The sequence below is a fragment of the Nannobrachium achirus genome, assembly GCF_963921795.1.
Source record: "Nannobrachium achirus genome assembly, chromosome: 7".
NCBI lineage: Eukaryota > Metazoa > Chordata > Actinopteri > Myctophiformes > Myctophidae > Nannobrachium > Nannobrachium achirus.
In genome coordinates, this window is record NC_137816.1 from 40,287,832 (window position 1) to 40,308,328 (window position 20,497).

The 20,497-nt window shown below is 41.5% G+C and overlaps 1 protein-coding gene across 1 annotated transcript in view; it reads right to left on the reverse strand.

Moving 5' to 3' along the window:
• LOC308289007 (ephrin type-A receptor 6-like) overlaps window positions 1-20,497 on the reverse strand; it is a gene marked incomplete at its 5' end in the record, with an annotated part of 79,985 nt that overhangs the window by 39,127 nt on the left and 20,361 nt on the right. Inside the window, one exon of the mRNA XM_080730509.1 lies at window positions 17,911-18,139. Coding sequence (XP_080586635.1) covers window positions 17,911-18,139 — 229 coding nt within the window. The remainder of the gene's footprint in view (window positions 1-17,910; window positions 18,140-20,497) is intronic.

Sequence of the window (20,497 nt, forward strand, 5' to 3'; positions counted from 1 at the left end):
TGCAAGCTATTGCAACATGCACATTGCAAATGGTGGTGTGTTATTTTCGGTGCCAGTGAATCCATATATATAATATTTATACAGCTCTGTTACTTAAAGCTGCATTATGTAACTTTCCTGTTATACCCTGGATTTGAACCTGGGTCTTCTGCGCAAGTGCTGAAAATCTTTACCACTGAGCTAAAAGAGCCTGCCTGCTTGCTCTCGGGAGATGTACCCTTGTTGTCTGAGAGAAGAGTCTATGGGCCCTATTTTCGTCCCTAAACCTTTTTGCAATTTTTTACCATTTTGAAAAACATTTTTTTAATATTTCAAATAACAAGCTCACAACGTGTCGATATAGAACGGCTATTTGAAGTTTTGTTTTTAAATGTTTTTTCAAAACAGTAAAAAATAGGCAAAGAGGTTTAGGGATAAGGGGTAAGGCATGGACGAAAATATAGCTCATACCGGTATCTCTCCCCACCCACGCAACATATTTCATATGTGTGGGGTCATTATCCATACATATTAAATATGTTGGGTGGAATGAAAGTCTCGATACGATAGAGCAGGGGTCTTCAACAGGGGGTCCGGGACCCCTAGGGGGTCCTCAGAGTTACTAAAGGAGGTCCTCCAAATCTTTGTGTGATAGGAACCTGGTTTCTTATATTAACCACTTGAACCCTAGCGTCCATAATCTGAAAACTTTAGCTAAAAATAGCAGATCTACAAAATAGCAGATCTACAAGCTCACAACGCCTCGCGCTGCGAGGCGTTGTGAGCTTGTAGATCGGCTATTGTCGGCAAAGAGCTTTGGAAGCGGAAAAGAGCAGACAGTGAAGTGAAAGGTCATGTTTATTAAGTATTGACCATTCAAGTGGTTAAATATCTGAAAACACACATTAACATGAATCCAAAATACACTGTTGATCGTGCTGTCAAACAATGAAACTATATCTATGAACAGATTGTGGGGGTCCTTGCTTCATCTCTCTCTCAACTAAGGGGTTCTTGGCCTGAAAACGTTGAAGACCCCTGCGATAGAGACTGACGATTCTGACACACAAAACCGCTGTTCCTTTTCTTCTTTCCTGTATTTATCTGGGCATTATTGGTTGAGCACAGATGCTGTTTTATGGCCAGCTTGCTTTAGTTTACACTGACAGATACACAGATTCTACTACAAGGACAAGATGTAGGGGGTGGCCATTTTGTTTACAGCTACTACTTTATGTGTATCCTTCTTATCTCAACAAAAGACCAACCAGACAAAAATGAGAAATCTGCCCTCCATAGGGGGTTGAATAGAACAGAGAATATTTTGGTAATAGCGGAATATCCAATGTCAGCTTAAAGAGCTGTTGAAGTTAACCCTTTACAGTTTAGACCTACGGTACTAAATAAGGACTTTTACTTACTTTTGTCACATCCTTTATCACACATTGTGATGACTTTTGTTTGGCTTGTTTATTTTTATCTTCTCTATTCCATGTTTGCGTGGTTGGTAATATGGATTTGCTCTATGGATTTGACATCTTGGAATTCTGAAAGGTCAACAATGTTGACTAAAGATTATCAGTAATCTTGTTATGGATAATCAGGTATTTCTAGATTTTTATTTTTATACTGTCTGCAATATGTTATTTGTAGATTATATATTTATATTGTGTGGTTTTCAGATCATTTCATATTGTTATTGTTGCGACCGTAGGTCGCACTTACTACAGAAAGCTGCTCGAGGTGTCCGTCTGTCCGTCCGTCCGTCCGTCCGTCACACACGTCACACGTCACACTTTTGCCCTGCTCATATCTCCGCAACCGTTGCCCCGATCCATGCCAGATTTTGCACACACACTCCTTACCTGCCAAACTACAACCTCCAAGGACCCCCGGAGCTCCAGGGACCCCCAGCTCCCTCGGGGACCCCCAAGTGTAAAAAATGAGCACATGTGCAAAAATTACCAAATGACCACCCCAACGGGGCTGCTCACGGGGCATTCCCGGGGACCACCCACTCCTGGTGCTCCAGAACGGATGCAAAAGTGGTGGCGCCCCCAGTGGAGGACCCCCTGCCACTGCAGCTCACATAAAATGCCGTAACTCGGGCTAGGAGCGACCGGGAGAGCCGGGGCCGGTACCTATTCGTCCGCCTTGGCGGCGCGGAGACCCCACCCCTCATTTCTCACATGGCCCTCTAGCGCCACCATGAGGCCGATTCAGATTTTGCCCTAAAATCACGAAAGTCACTACACAGTATGTCTACACTCATGTCAACAACATGGATCAGGAAGATTTTGGAAAAACACATTTTTGCTCTATTTGTGGAGATAAGTGACCTACGGTCGCTTATCTCCCGATTAGGGAGTCTTACTGGTGTTATACATACCGGTAGTCCGGTAGGTAGACGCCTTGTTTTGGGCATATTGCCTCCTGCCAATTTTCTTTTTATATTTTTCGTAGTTTCTTTTTTGTTGTTGCTACATACAGTAATGTTTACCGTCCGTCCGGACGGGTTTGTTGCTCTGACATCATGCTCTGACGTCACTGTGATGTCAGGGGAACCACTCTAACAAAATAGGTTAGCGCTCTGACATCACGCTCTGGCTTCACTGTGATGTCACACTAACAGAATCCCTATTATGCCCATATATGGAGGTCCCTGACGTCATCAATATTAAGCCCATATCTAACAGGATATGGGAATACCCATATATGGAGGCCACATCGGCCACACTAACAGAATCCATAATATGGCCAAGACAGATGGTCAAGACAGCCAATATCTATGTGGCTGGTTCTACAGACAGGGATCTCCATGTATGGGCATAAAAGGGTATGATGTCAGATGTCATAGAATCAAAGGACTTTCACTTAACAAAAAACTGAGTAAGCATGTTTGGGCTCTCACAGCATATCTCCATATACAGTACATGGAACTCCATATATCGGTACCAGGGGTCTCCATATATGGGTAACTGGTCCGACATACATCAATGGCCAGATGGCCAAGACATGGCGCGACCTCGCCCTTGGCAAGGTCGCGTGTCGCCTTAAGGCGTCATACTAGTATACTGGAACATCACATGCATTCAGAGATAATGGATGCCTGTGAAATTAAGACAAATATGAGAGTATTTAAGTCCATTCCATGTATCAGTTTCCCCTATGCCATCACATTGTAACCTTTTCTTTTAAGTATAACGTGTTTGGTGAGACTGCAGTGCTCTTTGTGAGTGAGTTTCAGAAGAACACCTATAGGTGACTTGTCAAATTGAAGCATATTTGTTGAGGCGTGCTCACATAAGATCTAGACTTGTTTTGGTTCGTGGTACGGGCAACTCACTCTGGGCTTTATGTTGTCAGGAACAGATGGAGTCTGCGTCCGTATGTTTACCCTGGACTCTAAAGCTTTGATATGTAGATGGAGGGGTGTTTCACAGGGAATGAGTGATGCTCTGGCCTGGCTGAACAGAGATGAGCCGAGAGTCTGTGAGGGTCCTTAGAGGAGATAGAGCAGAGGTCTTCAACGTTTGCAGGCCAAGGACCCCTTAACTTAGAGAGAGATGAAGCAGGGACCACCCTCTACATATTTTATAAATGTGTTATTCAGATTTTCATCGACGTGTTTGACAGCACTGTCATCAGTCTACTGTATGCTGGATTCGTGTTAATGTTTTTTTCAGCCACTTCAATCATCGATACGTAGTAAACTTGACCTTTCACTCTGTACTTGGTCTGCTCTTTTTGACCTCTACACCAAAACTCTTTGCTGAAAATAGCCGATCTACAAGCTGCGAGGCGTTGAGAGCTTGTAGATTTTTGTTTAAAGTTCTCCTCAGAATAAGGATGCAAGGGTTCAAAGTTTTTAATTGAAAATAATTATCCTATCACACAAGGATTTGGTGGCCCCCTGTAGTAACTCTGAGGACCTCCTAGTTGAAGACCCCTGAGATAGAGGAAGGCCACATTCAATTCCTGACACCAACTCCAGCACCACAAGTTGCTGTCTTCTACAAAGAGGAGAGTGGGGAGGATTATGCTGTCAGGTGGAAACCTCATATGTCCACTCCGGTTAACAACATTGATTGGAACGCATTTCGGAGCGGCTCTTAGTTGTAGATCAGGGGTCTTCAATAGGGGGTCCGGGACCCCTAGGGGTCCTCAGAGTTACTACAGGGGGTCCTCCAAATCTTTGTGTGATAGAAACTTTTTTTTCTCCTTTTTGCATGCACTTGAAGTGAACCCTAGTCCATATTCTGAGAACTTTAGCCAAAAATAGCAACGCCTCGTGCTGCGAGGCGTTGTGAGCTTGTAGATCGGCTATTTTCGGCAAAGAGGTTTGGTGTAGAGGAGAAAAAGAGCAGACTAAGCACAGAGTGAAAGGTCAAGTTTATGAAGTATTGACGATTCAAGTGGTTAAATATCTGAAAACACAAATTGACATGAATCAAAAAAAAAACTGCTGATTATGCCGTCAAACAATAAGGTAACTATGGGTTGTGGGGGTCCCTCCCCCCACAACCTCTCTCAACTAAGGGGTCCTTGGCCTGAAAACGTTAAAGACCCCTGTTGTAGATAGTCTCTCCAGAAAACCTGGTTTACAATATAACCTTCCCTTATCTTAGCAACTCTAATTAACAGATCATTGACAGTATGTCTCTAGAAGTGTCAATATGCCTAAAATCGACTACATTTAATTTCAACAAAGCATTTGTCCAACTTTACCTCTCTTCTTCTAGCAATACACATTTGGGGAAAGGGGGGGGGGGGGAGCATTCCTGGTTGTAAAACTGTGTTTCCATGATGTCCAAAACAAGGGAAACAGTGGTAATGGTATTCAAAATTTTTGGTTGATATAAACCATTTAGGAATTCTGGAGCAATCAGGATGTTGAGGCAAACTGAGGATATTAAAGCTATACTGTGTAAGTTGCTCAACTTGTGGTCAGTAGCTCTATAGCAAACCTCGGTCGCGTCTGCGTCTTTTGGCCGTTTTTCGGTTCTGCCTCCACCTCGCCGAGATCTATCTTTTGAGGGGTCCCTGGTTCCTGTGCGTTCAGCCATTCCGGAGATACACTCCTTCACCCATGCTTCACCGTGCACCCGAGTATAGAGACACACGGGAGACTACAAATATGGCCGCCCTAGCGACCCCACTCCAAGATGCGCTGTGATTGGCCGGCAGTGTATAACCCTCGCTGTGATTGGCCGGTAGTATGATGGCGTCATTTTGCCGCGAAATTCTCCCCCCCTCAAGGCTCATAGAAAACATATAAAGAGAAGGCTTTTGAAGCTGAAAATAACGGAGTGGGGGTTCTAAAACTTTAGCGATTTAACAGTTAGGACCATTTTAAGATTTGTTTTATGAAAAAAGTTACATGGTATAACTTTAAAGGTTTATTGTATGAACTCATGGGATAAGTACATCAGACACACAGGTCAGGTCCTGTAGCCTCGTGAACCTGCCTCTCCCGGAAATCTAAGATGTTGATTTCCGGAGGAGGCTGGTTCACGAAGCTAAGTGGTCTCTCTCCCAGGTTACAATCAGTATTCAAATGACACTGAAGTAGTCACAGGTATTTATTATACCTTAGCTTCGATTGGCAGTGATGGAAATATGATGACACCCAGGTAGACTCGCTAATTTTGCCCCTTTTCTGGTGCAATGCCATGAGGGAGCGTCTCTGGATTCGAGGGGAAGTGGAAATTAGGAGAGCAAGGGCTCTACTGCTTGAGTATTTTATTTCATTATTTACAAGCACAGTGTGTGAGTAAAGATTACAGCATACCATAATCTGTTTCAATCCAGTAAGTAAAAAAGAAAAAAAAGTATTGTCAAAGTATTATTATTTTTTGTATTCAGAATCCTCTATTATAACACATACACCCAAGCCCCATGACTTTTCATAATCACAAGCAATCCCAAAGCGGTTGATTCCCATTCAACACAGTGCCACTTTTGAAGATGGCTGCATGACGAAAGGACATGGAACAAATAGCATTAGCGCTATGATGTTGCCTTATCTAGGTCATGATATAACCCGCCTATGTGTGTTATCCTCTTGTGGCTGACACTGACTGAAAGCAATAGAATAATAAAGCACTCGATTGAGATGTCAAAACCGTCTGGCAGAGTGCTACTGGTGCAAAAAGAATTTATAAATAAATAAATAAAAAAACGGAAAGAAAACACGGTTTGATAAGCACTGCATGCCGGCTTAGTTTAGAGAGTTGGCAGAGAGAGCTGGACGTGTTGCTGTTACATTTGGGAGCATAGCGGTTTTCCCTCTCCCCCTCTCTCTCTCTCTCTCTCTCTCTCTCTCCATCGCTCCCTCGCTTGCTCTTTCCCCATGCTGCCTCTCAGACTGCTTTGATCACAGTGCCCTTTGAAGCAACTTTCCAAAATGAAAACGAGGAGATAGCAAAAGTCATGGCAAGTTCACGGTAAACTCACTGCAACTGCCTGCAAACTGCACGAATGCAAAACAACGGCAGCTGTGCAGGAGCGACATTATGGTAAATGGCGGTGAGAAGCCCACACAAAACAATGCTAAGATATTTCATCCAGAGAAAAAGGATCCAGTGATGTCCACAACTGGCCGGCTCAATAGATTAATGAGACGAAAATTCATCCATCCATCCATCCATCCATCCATCTATCAAACGCACGCACGCACGCACGCACGCACGCACGCACGCACGCACGCACGCACGCACGCACGCACGCACGCACGCACGCACGCACGCACACACACACACACACACACACACACACACACACACACACACACACACACACACACACACACACACACACACACACACACACACACACACACACACACACACACACACACACACACACACACACACACCACAATTACTGTGTAGGCTGCTGCTGCATAATAATTGAGAGAAACACAGAAAGATTTTCAGACATTTTACATGTTCCATGGAAAGGAAATGAGATGTGTTTCATGACTACAAAATACAAATAAAATGTAAGCTATTAATTTGTTTCTATTCTGCCGTATGAATACCGCTGCTATTACTAGTTCAGCTGTGGCTGTTCCTCATGTCACAGACAGCCCATAGCCAAGGCAAGGCAAAGCAGGTTTATTCAGAGGTGTCAATTGGGTATGGCAAGGTATGGCACCTTACAGGGGGGGGAAATGTACTCCTTAAAATAAATTCATCATGTCTTCGCACGCGTGCAAGACACCAGTCATGTTGCCATACCTTAGCTTTTGCTGAACTGACGCCACTGGGTTTATTTGTAAAGCACATTTCAACAACAAGCCAATTCATATCACTGTCAGTACTTTAGCTTAAAGGAATACCTCACCTCCAAAATTACCTTTATCCACTATCAATTACTCACTCCGTGAAGCCTTGTATTCGTTTAGAGTTTCTGTGTCGCATTCCTTCAAGGTGAATTAAGAAGCCATACATTGTTTTGAAGGCCAAGATATACAACCGCAAAACTACATCAAAAATCATATATAAACGGCAACACATTTCTCACAGTACAATCCAAGTGTCCTGTATCCAGTCCTTGTCCTCATTACTTCCAAAACACCACATTTTCACTGAAACTTTACTATTTAAAACACTGGGGGTGTAAACACTCTGGTACAGTCTGGAGCGAGGAGCACGCTTGTGCATGCACATGGGCTTTAAACGTGAGCTGAGCCTGAGATCACACATGAGTTCACACATTAACCCTGAGTGTTGTGTGCAGTGGTGGAAAAAGTACTCACATATTTTACTTAAAGGGGAAAACCACCCATTTTCAATATTGATCTATGTCATTAATATATATATATATATATATATACAAAAAATAAAAAAAAGTTTAGAAGGATTGAATTTGGGGTTTGTATTGTACAGTAAATCACACCGTGATGACATCACACTGGTTTTCCCCTTTAAGTAAAAATAATACCAATACAAGTGAAAGTCCAGAATTCAAAATGTAATTGAGTAAAAGTGTGAAAGTGTTGGCATCAAAATGTACTTATAGTACCAAAAGTAAAAGTACAACATGTTTGAAAGTAGCCAAGGTATAAAATAGGGCTATATGGATAAGTGGTTTATCCATCCAGCATCTACATTCGAGCAAGTGGAGGCAAAACTAAAGTAGTTTAGCTACATTCTCTCACAACACCTCTCACAAACATAGCCACCACGTCAAACAAACCTGAAATTTTCGCGCTGTACACATTTTTAACAACCTCTTTGAACCGCCTTTATTTCAATTTCAATTTCGCGAAAATCTAGTGTATCTACAAAGTAACTAGTAACTAAAGTTAAATAAATGTAGTGGAGTAAAAGTACAATATTTGGACTGAGATGTAGTGGAGTAGAACTAAAAGTATTGGAAATTAGAAATGTAAAATATGTAAAATATACCTCAAAATAAGTAAATAGTTACTTTACACCACTGGTTGTGTGAGAGTTTCTAAGCACACACAAACACACACACAAACGCACGCGCACGCACGCACGCACACACACACACACACACACACACACACACACACACACACACACACACACACACACACACACACACACACACACACACACACACACACACACACACACACACTGTCACACACACACACACACACACACACACACACACACACACACACACACACACAATTTCTTTATTAAATTCATCAAGCATTCTCTTTGTTTTTGGATTCTATATTCCCTGTGAAAGAATGCAACACAAACACATTAACCATGATGTCAACTAAGGCTTCACTGGGTGAGTAACTGATGGAGAAAAAAGAAATTCATTTCTGGGGCGAAGTATTCCTTTGTGAGTGAAATGATCAAATGAACACTGAGGTTTTACTGTGCAGTAAATACACTTGACCAGAGCTGGAAAAGGGGAGACAGGGAGCAGAAGGAGTTAACTACTAAACCACTATTTAAACCAGTGTTTCCCAAACCTTTCAGCTCGAGACCCAAAAGAGAACTTTGGTATCTCCCTGTGACCAAAACTTTATATAAAAATTATGAGATCACTTGATGTTATTAACATTAATGGACACTGCAGATCTTGCCTAAAAATCACACAAAGTGGTACACACTCACACATCTCGCAACTCATGTCAGCAACATGCATCTATTCTGTACCATTTCCATTATTCCTTCCTGATAGGCAATGATTGCCTTCAAAATTTTGCTGGATTGCTCCCTTTTCAAAAGAAATCCGCAAATCATGAACACCACATGCCTTTTCTTTGCAATTAGCCACGCACATTCCCTCAACACCTAGGCATACATGCCACTTAAAATCTTCACATCTACCTTTCACAACACATATTTTGCCACTGCCCACTTTGCACACAAATCACGCAAAGCCGTACACAGTAACTTACAGGCCAATTTGTGTATACATAATACATGCTTATCTCCCGATTTGAGAGTCTTACTGGTATTATTTTTTTATATATACAGTACTTATTATATCACTTAAAGTAGCACTTCACCCATTTTCATCCTTAAGTTCATAATTGGCCCTCACTAAAGCTCATCATAAGATGGCACCATTTCCGTCTACTCACTGTCTCATCTCTTGGATAGTTCAGAAATCTGCCAATTCCAATAGAAACTACAGCCTTTCTCTTCCGGGAAAGTGAGTATGAATTAGAAGCCATTGTTCTTGCAGTAATAATAATAATACAAAAATAAATTTAAATCTTGTTAACACGTTGCAAGCCGCGGCAGAACCCTCTGAACAGAGGTAGCGCCGAAGAAATAAGCCATTTATTTACAAACATGTTTTAAAAAAACAAAGCCCACATGATAACAACACGTACTGGAGTGCTCGACACAGCGTACATATTCATCCTGCAGAGGTCGGCGATCTTACTTTGGCGAGGCGGAGGGGAGATCAATTCCATTCGTTTACGTGCGGCGAAGCAGGGAAAGGAGCGATAGAGAAGCGGCGCCCGAACGTGATTGAAACCGCGATCCACGAACAGAGACAAAGACCAGCCATCTTGTTTGAGCTTCTTGCTGAGTTTCAACACTGGGGAGAGGATGAGGCTCCTCCTGGCCAGCCATCCATCCAGAATGTGAGTCAACGGCGTGGCCTGCTGGATATTAGGAGTATCACACCCAGCACCAGAAAATGACTGTCAGAGCATATTAACCCTTTCAGATCGCTCCAAAAAGACACAGAGAAGAATTTCCGATGTTTTTTTTTTTTTTATTATAATTTATATCAAAAGTCCGGGAATAGACGGCGTGGCTGATGGGACCCAGTAGGAAGTCCGAGGGAGTACGGCCAGGCTTAGAAGGTGTTAAAAATGTCCAAACCTGCTTACCGATTCTGCGTACGTAATACGTATTCTTATTGGCTTAACTTAAGCCATATTATTTAAGAGTGAAAATAGAAAGTAAATCTACAAGCTCACAATTTCTCACAAAGGTTTTTTAATTATGGATTCTATTTATTAGTTATTTTTTTTACATTTCTGAAATTAGTTTGAAATGTTTAGATTTTTGGGGGGAAATATTTTGAAATAATAATAATAATAAGGGTAATAATAATAATAAATAAGAAAAGTAAAAAGGGACATTTGCTCGTGACGTAACCCATAAAAATAAGCCTGTGACCCAAAAACGGGCAACAACCCATTGGTTGGGAAACACTGCTTGAAAGTGGCTACTGGGTTGCTGACACTCCACTGGCACAAGTATAGCACAGAGGAGAGAAGCAGCTATGCACTGTACAGGTGACACCGCGGCAGCACAGAACTGTCATTGTCTATTCAGTCATATCTACTCAAAAACGTATGCAGCCGAACCTTCATCTGTGGGGACGTGAGAGAGAAAGAAAAACAACAACTGAAAAGAAAATAAAGCAGGTATAGAATACTCTCTAAAAAATAAGAATAAATAAGCCTGCCCTACATATCAACTGCACTGTATTAACCTGAGAAAGCACATCACTACAGAGGTACAGTACAGCATGAATCTTACCCCCAACCAGCTGGGACATCTGTAAAGGACAGTAAACTAGAAGCAGTGCTCTTCCGAGCACAGGTCTCCACCAGGTAGGGATGGGTATTGTTCACCTTTGAATCGATACGATACCTTTTTCGATACCTGGGAATCGATAAGATACCCTTTTCGATACCATTTTCGATACTTTTTATTTAAGTTTAACTGCTCTATCGCAGCAGTGGTAGAGCAGAGGTGATGATGATGATCACACAGTGTGGCGGAGCAGAGAGTATAGACATTGGATAATCATCATAATAATAAACATTATAGGCTTGTCAGCTATTTTCCACAGTAACGAGTGTAGCCTACTAAAGCAGTCATTAAACTCTCAGTAGCCCAACTTTTACAGATGCGACTGGCCAGGGGTGCGTTCCAGAGTATCGAAACGAGGTATCGTTCGTTTTTACGTGAACCGATACCCGATAGTATCGACGTCATGCAATCGATACCATTAAAAGTATCGCAGACGATACCCATCCCTACCACCAGGCCACACAAATCGGCCTGTTATAGCGCCACCATGAGGCTGATTTTAAAAATGTGGGGCAGAGGTTCTGAATTAGCATCCAGGGAGTGTGTGTGCTCAGTTTGGCAGCGATCGGGCCAACGGCGCCGGAGATTAGCTGGTAACAACCAGGCCACACAAATCGGCCTGTTATAGCGCCACCATGAGGCTGATTTGAAAAATGTGGGGCAGAGGTTCTAGATTGGCATCCAGGGAGTGTGTGTGCTCAGTTTGGCAGCGATCGGGCCAACGGTGACTGAGATTAGCTGTTCACAAACTGCGAGGACGCACGGACGCACGGACGCACGCACGCACGGACGCACGGACGCACGGACGGACGGACGGACGGACGGAGGGGAAAACATACTCTCCCTCAGCCTTCGGCTGGTGGAGACAATGACAGAGCGGTGGGTTCACCATCATTGTTAACATGCAGAGACGCTCAGTTTTAGCACCTGCTTTAATTACAAGAAGAGACAGCATGAGCCATGAATAAAGAGAGAAGGTTAGAAAGGTTTAGAGAATACCCGTCGCAAGCTAAATTAGCTGTGAAGCTAACAAATGAAGGCAATTAGCCAGCTAGCCCCCAGCCTGTCTGTAGCATCATCTCATGCAGAAACCAGGCCAAAGACTGGAGTATCTGGAACAACTAAACAGTCCGTTTAAAACCTTCGCTCACTCGGTTCTGCTGACAACCGCGTAAACACTGTTATACTTTGTTGACCAGGGTCTCCCAGGACCCTACACTTGGTCTGCTCCTTTCCCCCTTTTACCGAAAATAACTGATCTACAAGCTCACAACATGTTACACTGTGAGATGTTGTGATGTGAGTTTGTAGATAGGCTACTTTTGCCAAACAATCACCCCACAGGGTGCTAGAGTTTGTGTGGATAAGTAAGTTACAACAACACGTTAATTGACCCAATAAACATAGATGGATTTGTTACATTGGTAACATTGATATACTGGTAGTGTGATACTTGAGCTTAGATGGAGGTGGACCAGCAATCCATGTAAAGTGTTACCCAATAGCGAAAGGCAAATCAACATTTGTGTCCTTATTCACTGTTAAATTTCCTCTCAGGTATGTTTGGTAAATGATGAGCTCTGGAATTTCCCACAAGACAAACGTTTCCATACAAACATTTGCCCTTGGCAAGTAATCTTAACTCAATAGAGGTCCATGACGTGCCAACGCGTCAATGGGCACACAGAGACATCAAAGAGATTGAAGTGTTGTACAGTAAACTATACTGTACTGTAGCTACTGTACCGCAGTGGCGAAAAACACTCCATTTCCCGAAATGCAGCGCAAGATCACGTGACCAACGCTGCTGCACAAACATGCATTTTTCTCCTAATCTATTAAAAATCTACAAAACTGGTGCCAGCCATTTTGTTTAATTTCAACTTTTTATGGGGGCCAAAATCATATTTTGTACTTAAATTACATATATAAATCTATGCTTCTATCGAAAGCCACACTACCCCTCTTACAAAGGAAAAAATGTATATTTATATATATATATATATATATATATATATATATATATATATATATATATATCCTATCATTGTCTCCACCAGCCGAAGGCATGGGGGAGAGTATGTTTTCCCCTCCGTCCGTCCGTGCGTCCGTCCGTGCGTCCGTCCGTCCGTCCGTGCGTCCTCGCAGTTTGTGAGCACCTAATCTCAGTCGCCGTTGTATTCCCTGGATGCCAATCTAGAACCTCTGCCCTAAATTTTTCAAATGGGCCTTTTCTAGCGCCACCTAGTGGCCGATGTTCGCAAAACACATTTCTGTGCACTACTCTTACAGATTTTGTCCAAAAATCCTACAAATCGGTAGGCAGTATCTCGACAGTCATGTGATCAACACGGATCTATCCGAATTTGCATATTCCATCCTGATTGGCTAAAATTGGCTTCCAAAGTTTGTAGGATTGAGCCGTTTTGAACAAAATGCCTCAAATCACAAACGCAAAGTGCAATTATCATGAAATCGCACACACACATTCCCACTAGGCCGAGGAAGAAATGCCACTTATTTTTTTTTAAATCAGCCTCATGGTGGCGCTATAACAGGCCGATTTGTGGTTTTACCTATAACTCCACCGATCAGTTTCAAACTTTGTAAGCGCACTCCCTAGAGGCTAAGGATAAACCTTTGCCCTTCATTTTTCACATCAGCCTTTTATAGCGCCACCTTTGGGCCGACTTATGTAAAACGCATTTTTGGATATTACTCCTTGAGATTTTATCCAAAAATCACGCAAATCGGTACACAGTATCTCTATAGTCATGTGATCAAGTACGATCCGTCTGATATTTCATATTCCATCCTGATTGGCTAATATTAGCTTCCAAAGTTTGCAGGATTGCTCCGTTTTTGAACAAAATGCCTCAAATCCTCAACCATGCTTGCGATTACCGTGAAATTTGCCACACATATTCCCACTAGGTCAAGGAACAAATGCTACCTTTTTCACATTGGCTTGTTATAGCGCCACCAGCAGGTAGACTTTAGCAAAACATATTTTTGGAACAATGCTTCAAATCATGCATGCAGCGTCCGATTGCCATGAAAGATCTAAGGTGAAGAACACATGCCACCCTTTTTACATTGGCCTATAATACAGTAGCACCACCAGGACGCACGGCCTGGTGGAGACCTGTGCTCGGAAGAGCACTGCTTCTAGTTAGATTTGGGCTTCAATAGAACATGTGTAAGATGACCTAGATCATTATGATATATACTGTTATTATGACTGTGTGTGTGTATGTTCTAGAGTGCAATGGCCTTTGAAAACCACCAGGTGGTGGTCTCCTACTATCTGATCACCATTTAAAAGACACAAGGCATCTTTTTATTTTTTGGATGGGGGAAGCGCATGTTTTTCTCCAGGCCAGCCATATTAGCATACTAGCCCAAAACGCTTATGTCGCCTTCGATCCGCTGGATCGCGACAATGGAGCCTATTCATATGCATGATCAGAAGCACGGGGAAGTGTATAAACGAAACGTTTCTAGTTAACATAGAAAACAATAAAGAAATGCGGCCGGAACCATGTGTGGCACTGTGTTGCCCGTCGGACGGTCCGATCGGTGCTACAGTCAAATCGGTCGTGTCGCGGAGGCTAACGGCTAATGTTTAGAACGAAATTTTGAAATTAAAATTAGGTTATGAAAGATAAAACTTTTGATTAATTAAAAAGACGTAACGTGCGTATATGGCACTACAGATCAAAGACGTATAATATGTTTATGGCATAATATGAGTTAAATCACCTTCATGTTTAAAACGTGACCTTCTCTACCGGCCGTTATAAAAGCTCTGTGGCCTGCGATTGTTTAAAAACGGTCCTGACTGAAAGAAAATACTATCGTGAAAATAAACAGGACATACTTGGATTACATTTACTCTGTTTATTTTTTTGCCAGGACCTCAAAGGTAGGTAAAATGGCGGGTCGCCATGGGCACCTGCCGATTAAATGTTGAATAATCCTGGGCATCCTATGTGTTAACGTCCTCAAAATACCACAAAACAACAAAAACACATCAACACATTGATTTTCAAACCAATCACAATAAACCAAATCCAACAACTTGATATTTAAAGGACAACTTTGTTTTTTTTTATATCAAGGGTTCATATTTTAGATTAATTAGAGAAAAGAAAAGATGAGTGTTAAATTGTTTTCACTTACTGCTTTTTATTGTTTTAGCGATTTTAGTATTTTGATTTCAGTGGGTGGGGGCATGCGTACAAATGGCTAAATATGTATTTTTAGAAACAATAAGCCGGCAATGTCTTTATTAATATTTACACCAGCCCCCATAAGTCACATCTGCCCATGAAAGTTCTAACCATAGGGTAATAAAAGTGTGATAACTCAGAAACCAGCAGGTCTTAAGGGCCCCCCCAACCTGGGGCCATGCATGCAAATCAAAATCATTAAAATCACTTAAACGATAGAAAGCAGTAAATGAAAACATTTTAACACTCATATTTTCTTTTCTTTAATGACTATCTAAAGTATGAACCCTTGTTGTAAAAAAACAAGTTGTCCTTTAACCTGAGAATAGAGATGCCAGAGCGAAACCAGCATGCGTTTGGGCATGTGCAATCCATAGGCCAATGCTATATTCCAAATAATATATTATCCAAAAACAAAACATGTGTCCCATAGGTAACCTCTTTTGGCAGTTTACAGCAGCAGATAGCTAGACAGTTGCTAATAAACAATATAAGCAACCGATTAATGTGCCTCATATCTAATCCCATTTGGACCACAATGTTAATACATTTGCTACTATCAAAGGTCATCAAGCTTAAAACAAAATATAAGAAAACAGCTGTATGAAACCATTAAAACGGACGTAGAGTGCTGGTCACTGGAGATTGGTGAAGTTAACGCTGGTCAAAAACCTTGCAATGCTTGTGCAAAAGCACTATTTTCAAACTCCACTTTTAGAGACGAATTTATTTCGGTTCGTTTCGGGGAGTAACAACATCTCTGTGTCACCGAACAGTCGAATTAATGACCCCCCCCCCCCCCCCCCCCCACACACACACACACACACACACAACTTTTGAATGAGCCGAACCCGAAATAAATTCGGCTCTAAAAGTGGAGTATGAATCGGCCATTAAAGGAGTAGTTCACCCCCAAAATGACTTTTTGTCTATTGATTACTCACATCATGGAGACTTGAGTTCAAAAATATTTTTAGTTTTTTGTCGCATTCATAAGACAAAAATAGGATTATAGTAAATTTACCGATGGTTTCCCCATCCAGTGCCATGTATTTGGGTCGCCATTCAGGGCCATGCATTTGGGTCCCCATCTGGAATCAATAGGGGTAAATTTACTATAATTAGATTTTTGTCTTAGGAATGCGACAAATACAAAAATAATATTATTGAACTCTCCATGAAGTCTCTATAGCATGAGTAATCAATAGAAAAAAGTCATTTTGGGGGTGAACAACTCCTTTAACCCTTAAGTTCTGTTCGGGTCATTTTGACCCGTTTTACATTTTCATTTGAAAAAAAAAGGTAGAAGTTTAAATTATTTCCACCTGAAACTCACGGGCCTTAAAGATTCTTCTGAGATGAACGTGTAAAAAAAATATTTTTGCACTACACCCATGCTACACCCCCCTCATATTTTTTGAACCTTAAGTGCTGTTCGGGTCATTTTGACCCGGAAGCACATAATTATGCACAGAAATACACAGTATTGTGCCAAAACACAGACACACAGCCCCCCCCTTCTAACACCCCCCTTCCGAAGCCCCCCTGTCTGATTTTAATTTTTTCCTATAAGCATGAGCAATATTGCCCAGTATTAAATAAAGTAGTTTTTTTACATGAATTCCAGCTAAATCAGTAAAAACGCCTAGCTCGTTCAGTGTTTAATGTGATATAGCAAAGCAGAAATGCAAACATTTGCCATATATATCATATAAATTGTTTGCTATTGAGTCAAAGTCAATGTATCATGATGATTTGTTAAGTTAAAATTTATATTAGTGTTGTTTTTTTTTAAACCAAATATCCCCCGGGTCAAAATGACCCGAACAGAACGAAGGTGTAGTGAATCTGAACAGAACTTAAGGGTTAAGAGTTCGGTTTACTTTTCTGACCCGGAGAAATGATTTGAACCAGTCAGTCCGCTCCAAAACTGGATTTATGGCAACGCTCTTTGAGGAGCATCAGATTCTACCATTTAAGTAATGTACCTGTGTAGAGAGATACATGTATGTCTTCCACAGAGGTGTTTGAGTACTGAAGGTGATGATTCATAAATGTCTGGTTCACAGTACAGGCTGCACATTAGAGCCCTAATGAGCTCAGAGGGAAGAGAAAGTGAAAAGGTGGACAGCAGAGATGATATGTGAGAGGGAGTGGGTGAAAAGGTACAGTATATAGACACAAGTGAAGGCAGGGCTGGTGGTAATTATGAGTAGGCTAAAGGTAGAAAGGACGAGTGTGTAGATAGGAGCACTAGTGGAGCAAGAAAAGATGAAGCAAGAGGTGGATCGCAAGGGTCAGAATGAGAGAATGAGAGAGAGAGAGGAGAATTTGTGTGGAGTTGAGATCGCAAGCTTTTGCAAACGACTGTTAGGCCCTTGAGAGCGCTTGCTCTATGAGACACAATGCCATCTTTTCTTCTCTTTTTCTCTCTCTATCACACTTTCAACCAGAAAGCCCTTCCAGCTACTTACAGATTCCCCTGCAGCTGCAGTAACACTGACTGGATATACATTTATTGTAGCATAACACAGTTTTAACACACAACATGCACACAGCCACACACACACAGCCACACACACAGCCACACACACACACGTGCACACACGCAGTATGAAGATACACCTTGTCCTCACCTTGACAGTTTCCATCCAGCTCTTCGTGTCCAATGCTACAGACACAGCGGCCCAGAGGCACCAGCCAGTCTCCATCAGCACCACAGTACAGTTTGGGCGTGTCTCGCTCCTCTGCGTTCTCCACACAGGCACCATGCACCTCCACCAGTGAGGAAGAGTCCAGCCTCGGAACGGTGTCTGGGAAGGCCGCCAGGTTCCGTAGAGTGGATGGACAGTGCTTGTAGAACACCTCGAGTATTGAACAAACAATTTTAATCAAGGATTACATAATGGAAATTCGACAATTCATGCTTGTAAATATATTATGTACCCACATGCGAGATGGATTCATAAAAGGTGATCACAATAACTTGCAATTGTCTTTGTGGGTTTTTTTAAATAATGTTTGCAAACAGGAGAGATGTTTTCACGCTAAGTAAGTGTCTGAGTCTTTCTCACTGAGAGAGAGGTTTTTGCAGGTCTTGTAGGGAGAGTTCGATACATAAGATAACAAAAAAAAACTTTGACCATGGACAGTAACCTTGACTGTCTAGATTTGAATATTGTCACAGTTCAAAAAGGATATGTATTAACTAGATAGAGTTTTAATCACCAAGCAAAGCCACGTGCAATGGCTACCAGAAGTTAATAGACAGAAAATGTGCTACTTTAAAACCAAACATGGACGATTATTCTTATTTGGTGTTTTTGTATTGCACAAGTAAGAAACTAGAGGTAGTGATTGTAATTAAAAATCATTTAAACTGACTGATGGGCAGTGATGGCTGTCAAATGTTCTTCTTGATAAAGGCCGGGTGTTGGGCAGGCAATTACAAAAAAATAGAAAAATATAAATACAATTAAAATAATTACAGTATAATTATAATAATAATAATTGTTCTTTTCTTTTTTTAAAGGGGCACTTTGGGCATCAGAGGCAAGGGGGCATTCCCCATAGAACAGGTCTATTTTTAAAGCGATTTGTGACTTGTGTTTCTCAAAAGAGAAATCAGAATGGTCAAACATGAAAAAACAGCATACTGCACATAGGCTACAGTACACACAATACAAACACTACAAGTTTGTACTCGTCAAAGCTTAGATGCCATATAGAATTTATGACAACGTATCTTCTGAATGTGATAGATGTAAACATTCTCCAGCGGACCTCATTCACACGTTCTGGCTTTGCCCCTCCCTACACAACTATTGGACTGAAATCTTCCACTCTATATCAGACATAGTGGGGCAAAGAGTGGAGCCTACTCCCTTGGGTGCTCTGTTTGGGGTCTTCCCCACACTACCATCTCTTTCCAAATTGGAGAGGGATGTCTTGGCCTTCGTTACTCTGTTGGCCAGGAGACTAATTCTAATTAACTGGAAATCCCCTACCCCTCCCTCATACACTCACTGGTTGAGAGACACTTTGCACTGTCTCAAATTGGAGAAAATTAGACTTGCACTGAACGGCTCCACCGAGAAATTTGGGAAGATATGTGGTCCTTTCCTTCATTTTGTTACGAACCTGAATCCATCTTTGGTTGAGGACATACTATAAGGATACAGGAGGTCCATTGGGGTTTGGATATGATGGGTTTGCTGTGTTGGGTGTGTTGTCCTGCTATGCGGATTATATGGATTTCATAAGACGTGGATGTGTTGTTTGACTGATGTTGATGTTTTTGTTTTATTTTTGTTTTTTGGTTGTTGTCTTGTTTTGTTTTTTTGTGCTTGCTTGTTTGTAATAACATATTTTCTTTATCCTATATTATGTATATATTATTTTTTTAATTGTTGTTTTGGGTGAAAATTTCAATCCTCATACCACTGTTGTATATTTGATGTTTGTACAAAAGAAGCTGCTACTCTTATTATTGTACCACTTCATTGCCTTAAATGCTTCACTTGAAAATCAAATAAACAAAGTAAAAAAAAATATACATATACACTACATTTGTGTTTTAGTGGTCTTTGCCCAGCATCAATTCTCAAAAATAGAACCGTGCTCTGAAAGATGCGTCCACAGGTCTGACGTGCCCAGTTGACGCTTCCCATGTGACTATAGCCGTTAAAAACAACAGCATATTTCTTTCTCTTGTTGCCAGCGTCAAATGCTTTCTACGGTATGTGTCCGGTACGGTATGTGAGTACAGATGTTGGTCCCCAGAGTTAGAACAGAATTAGGCAAAACCTATCTTTTAAATATGCTGCACCTTCTAGCTGGAATAATATACAGAAGGACCTGAAGTTGTTAAAGCTTATTACTATGGGGGAATTTAAGTACATAAAGAAGTTAGTACTCTTTGGTCAATTTGATTGCTTAAAATAATCACTGAATTCATTTTAAAACCTGTTTATGTATTTTAAAGTGCCACTCCTCCACCCCAAATCAGTTTTTAATATGTTTTTGAAATTCTGGTGGTTTTCTGAAGTATTAATATGGATTTTTACCACAAAAACTGTCCTTAACCACCCTCTCTGTGAAAGTAGGTGTGGAACATGACATGAAATTCAAGCACTGCATTAACGTCATCAGTGAAACGTCAATCAAATCCTCTTCAAAGGCTTGCATAAACATAGCGTAACTCAATGCTCTGCATAATGCATG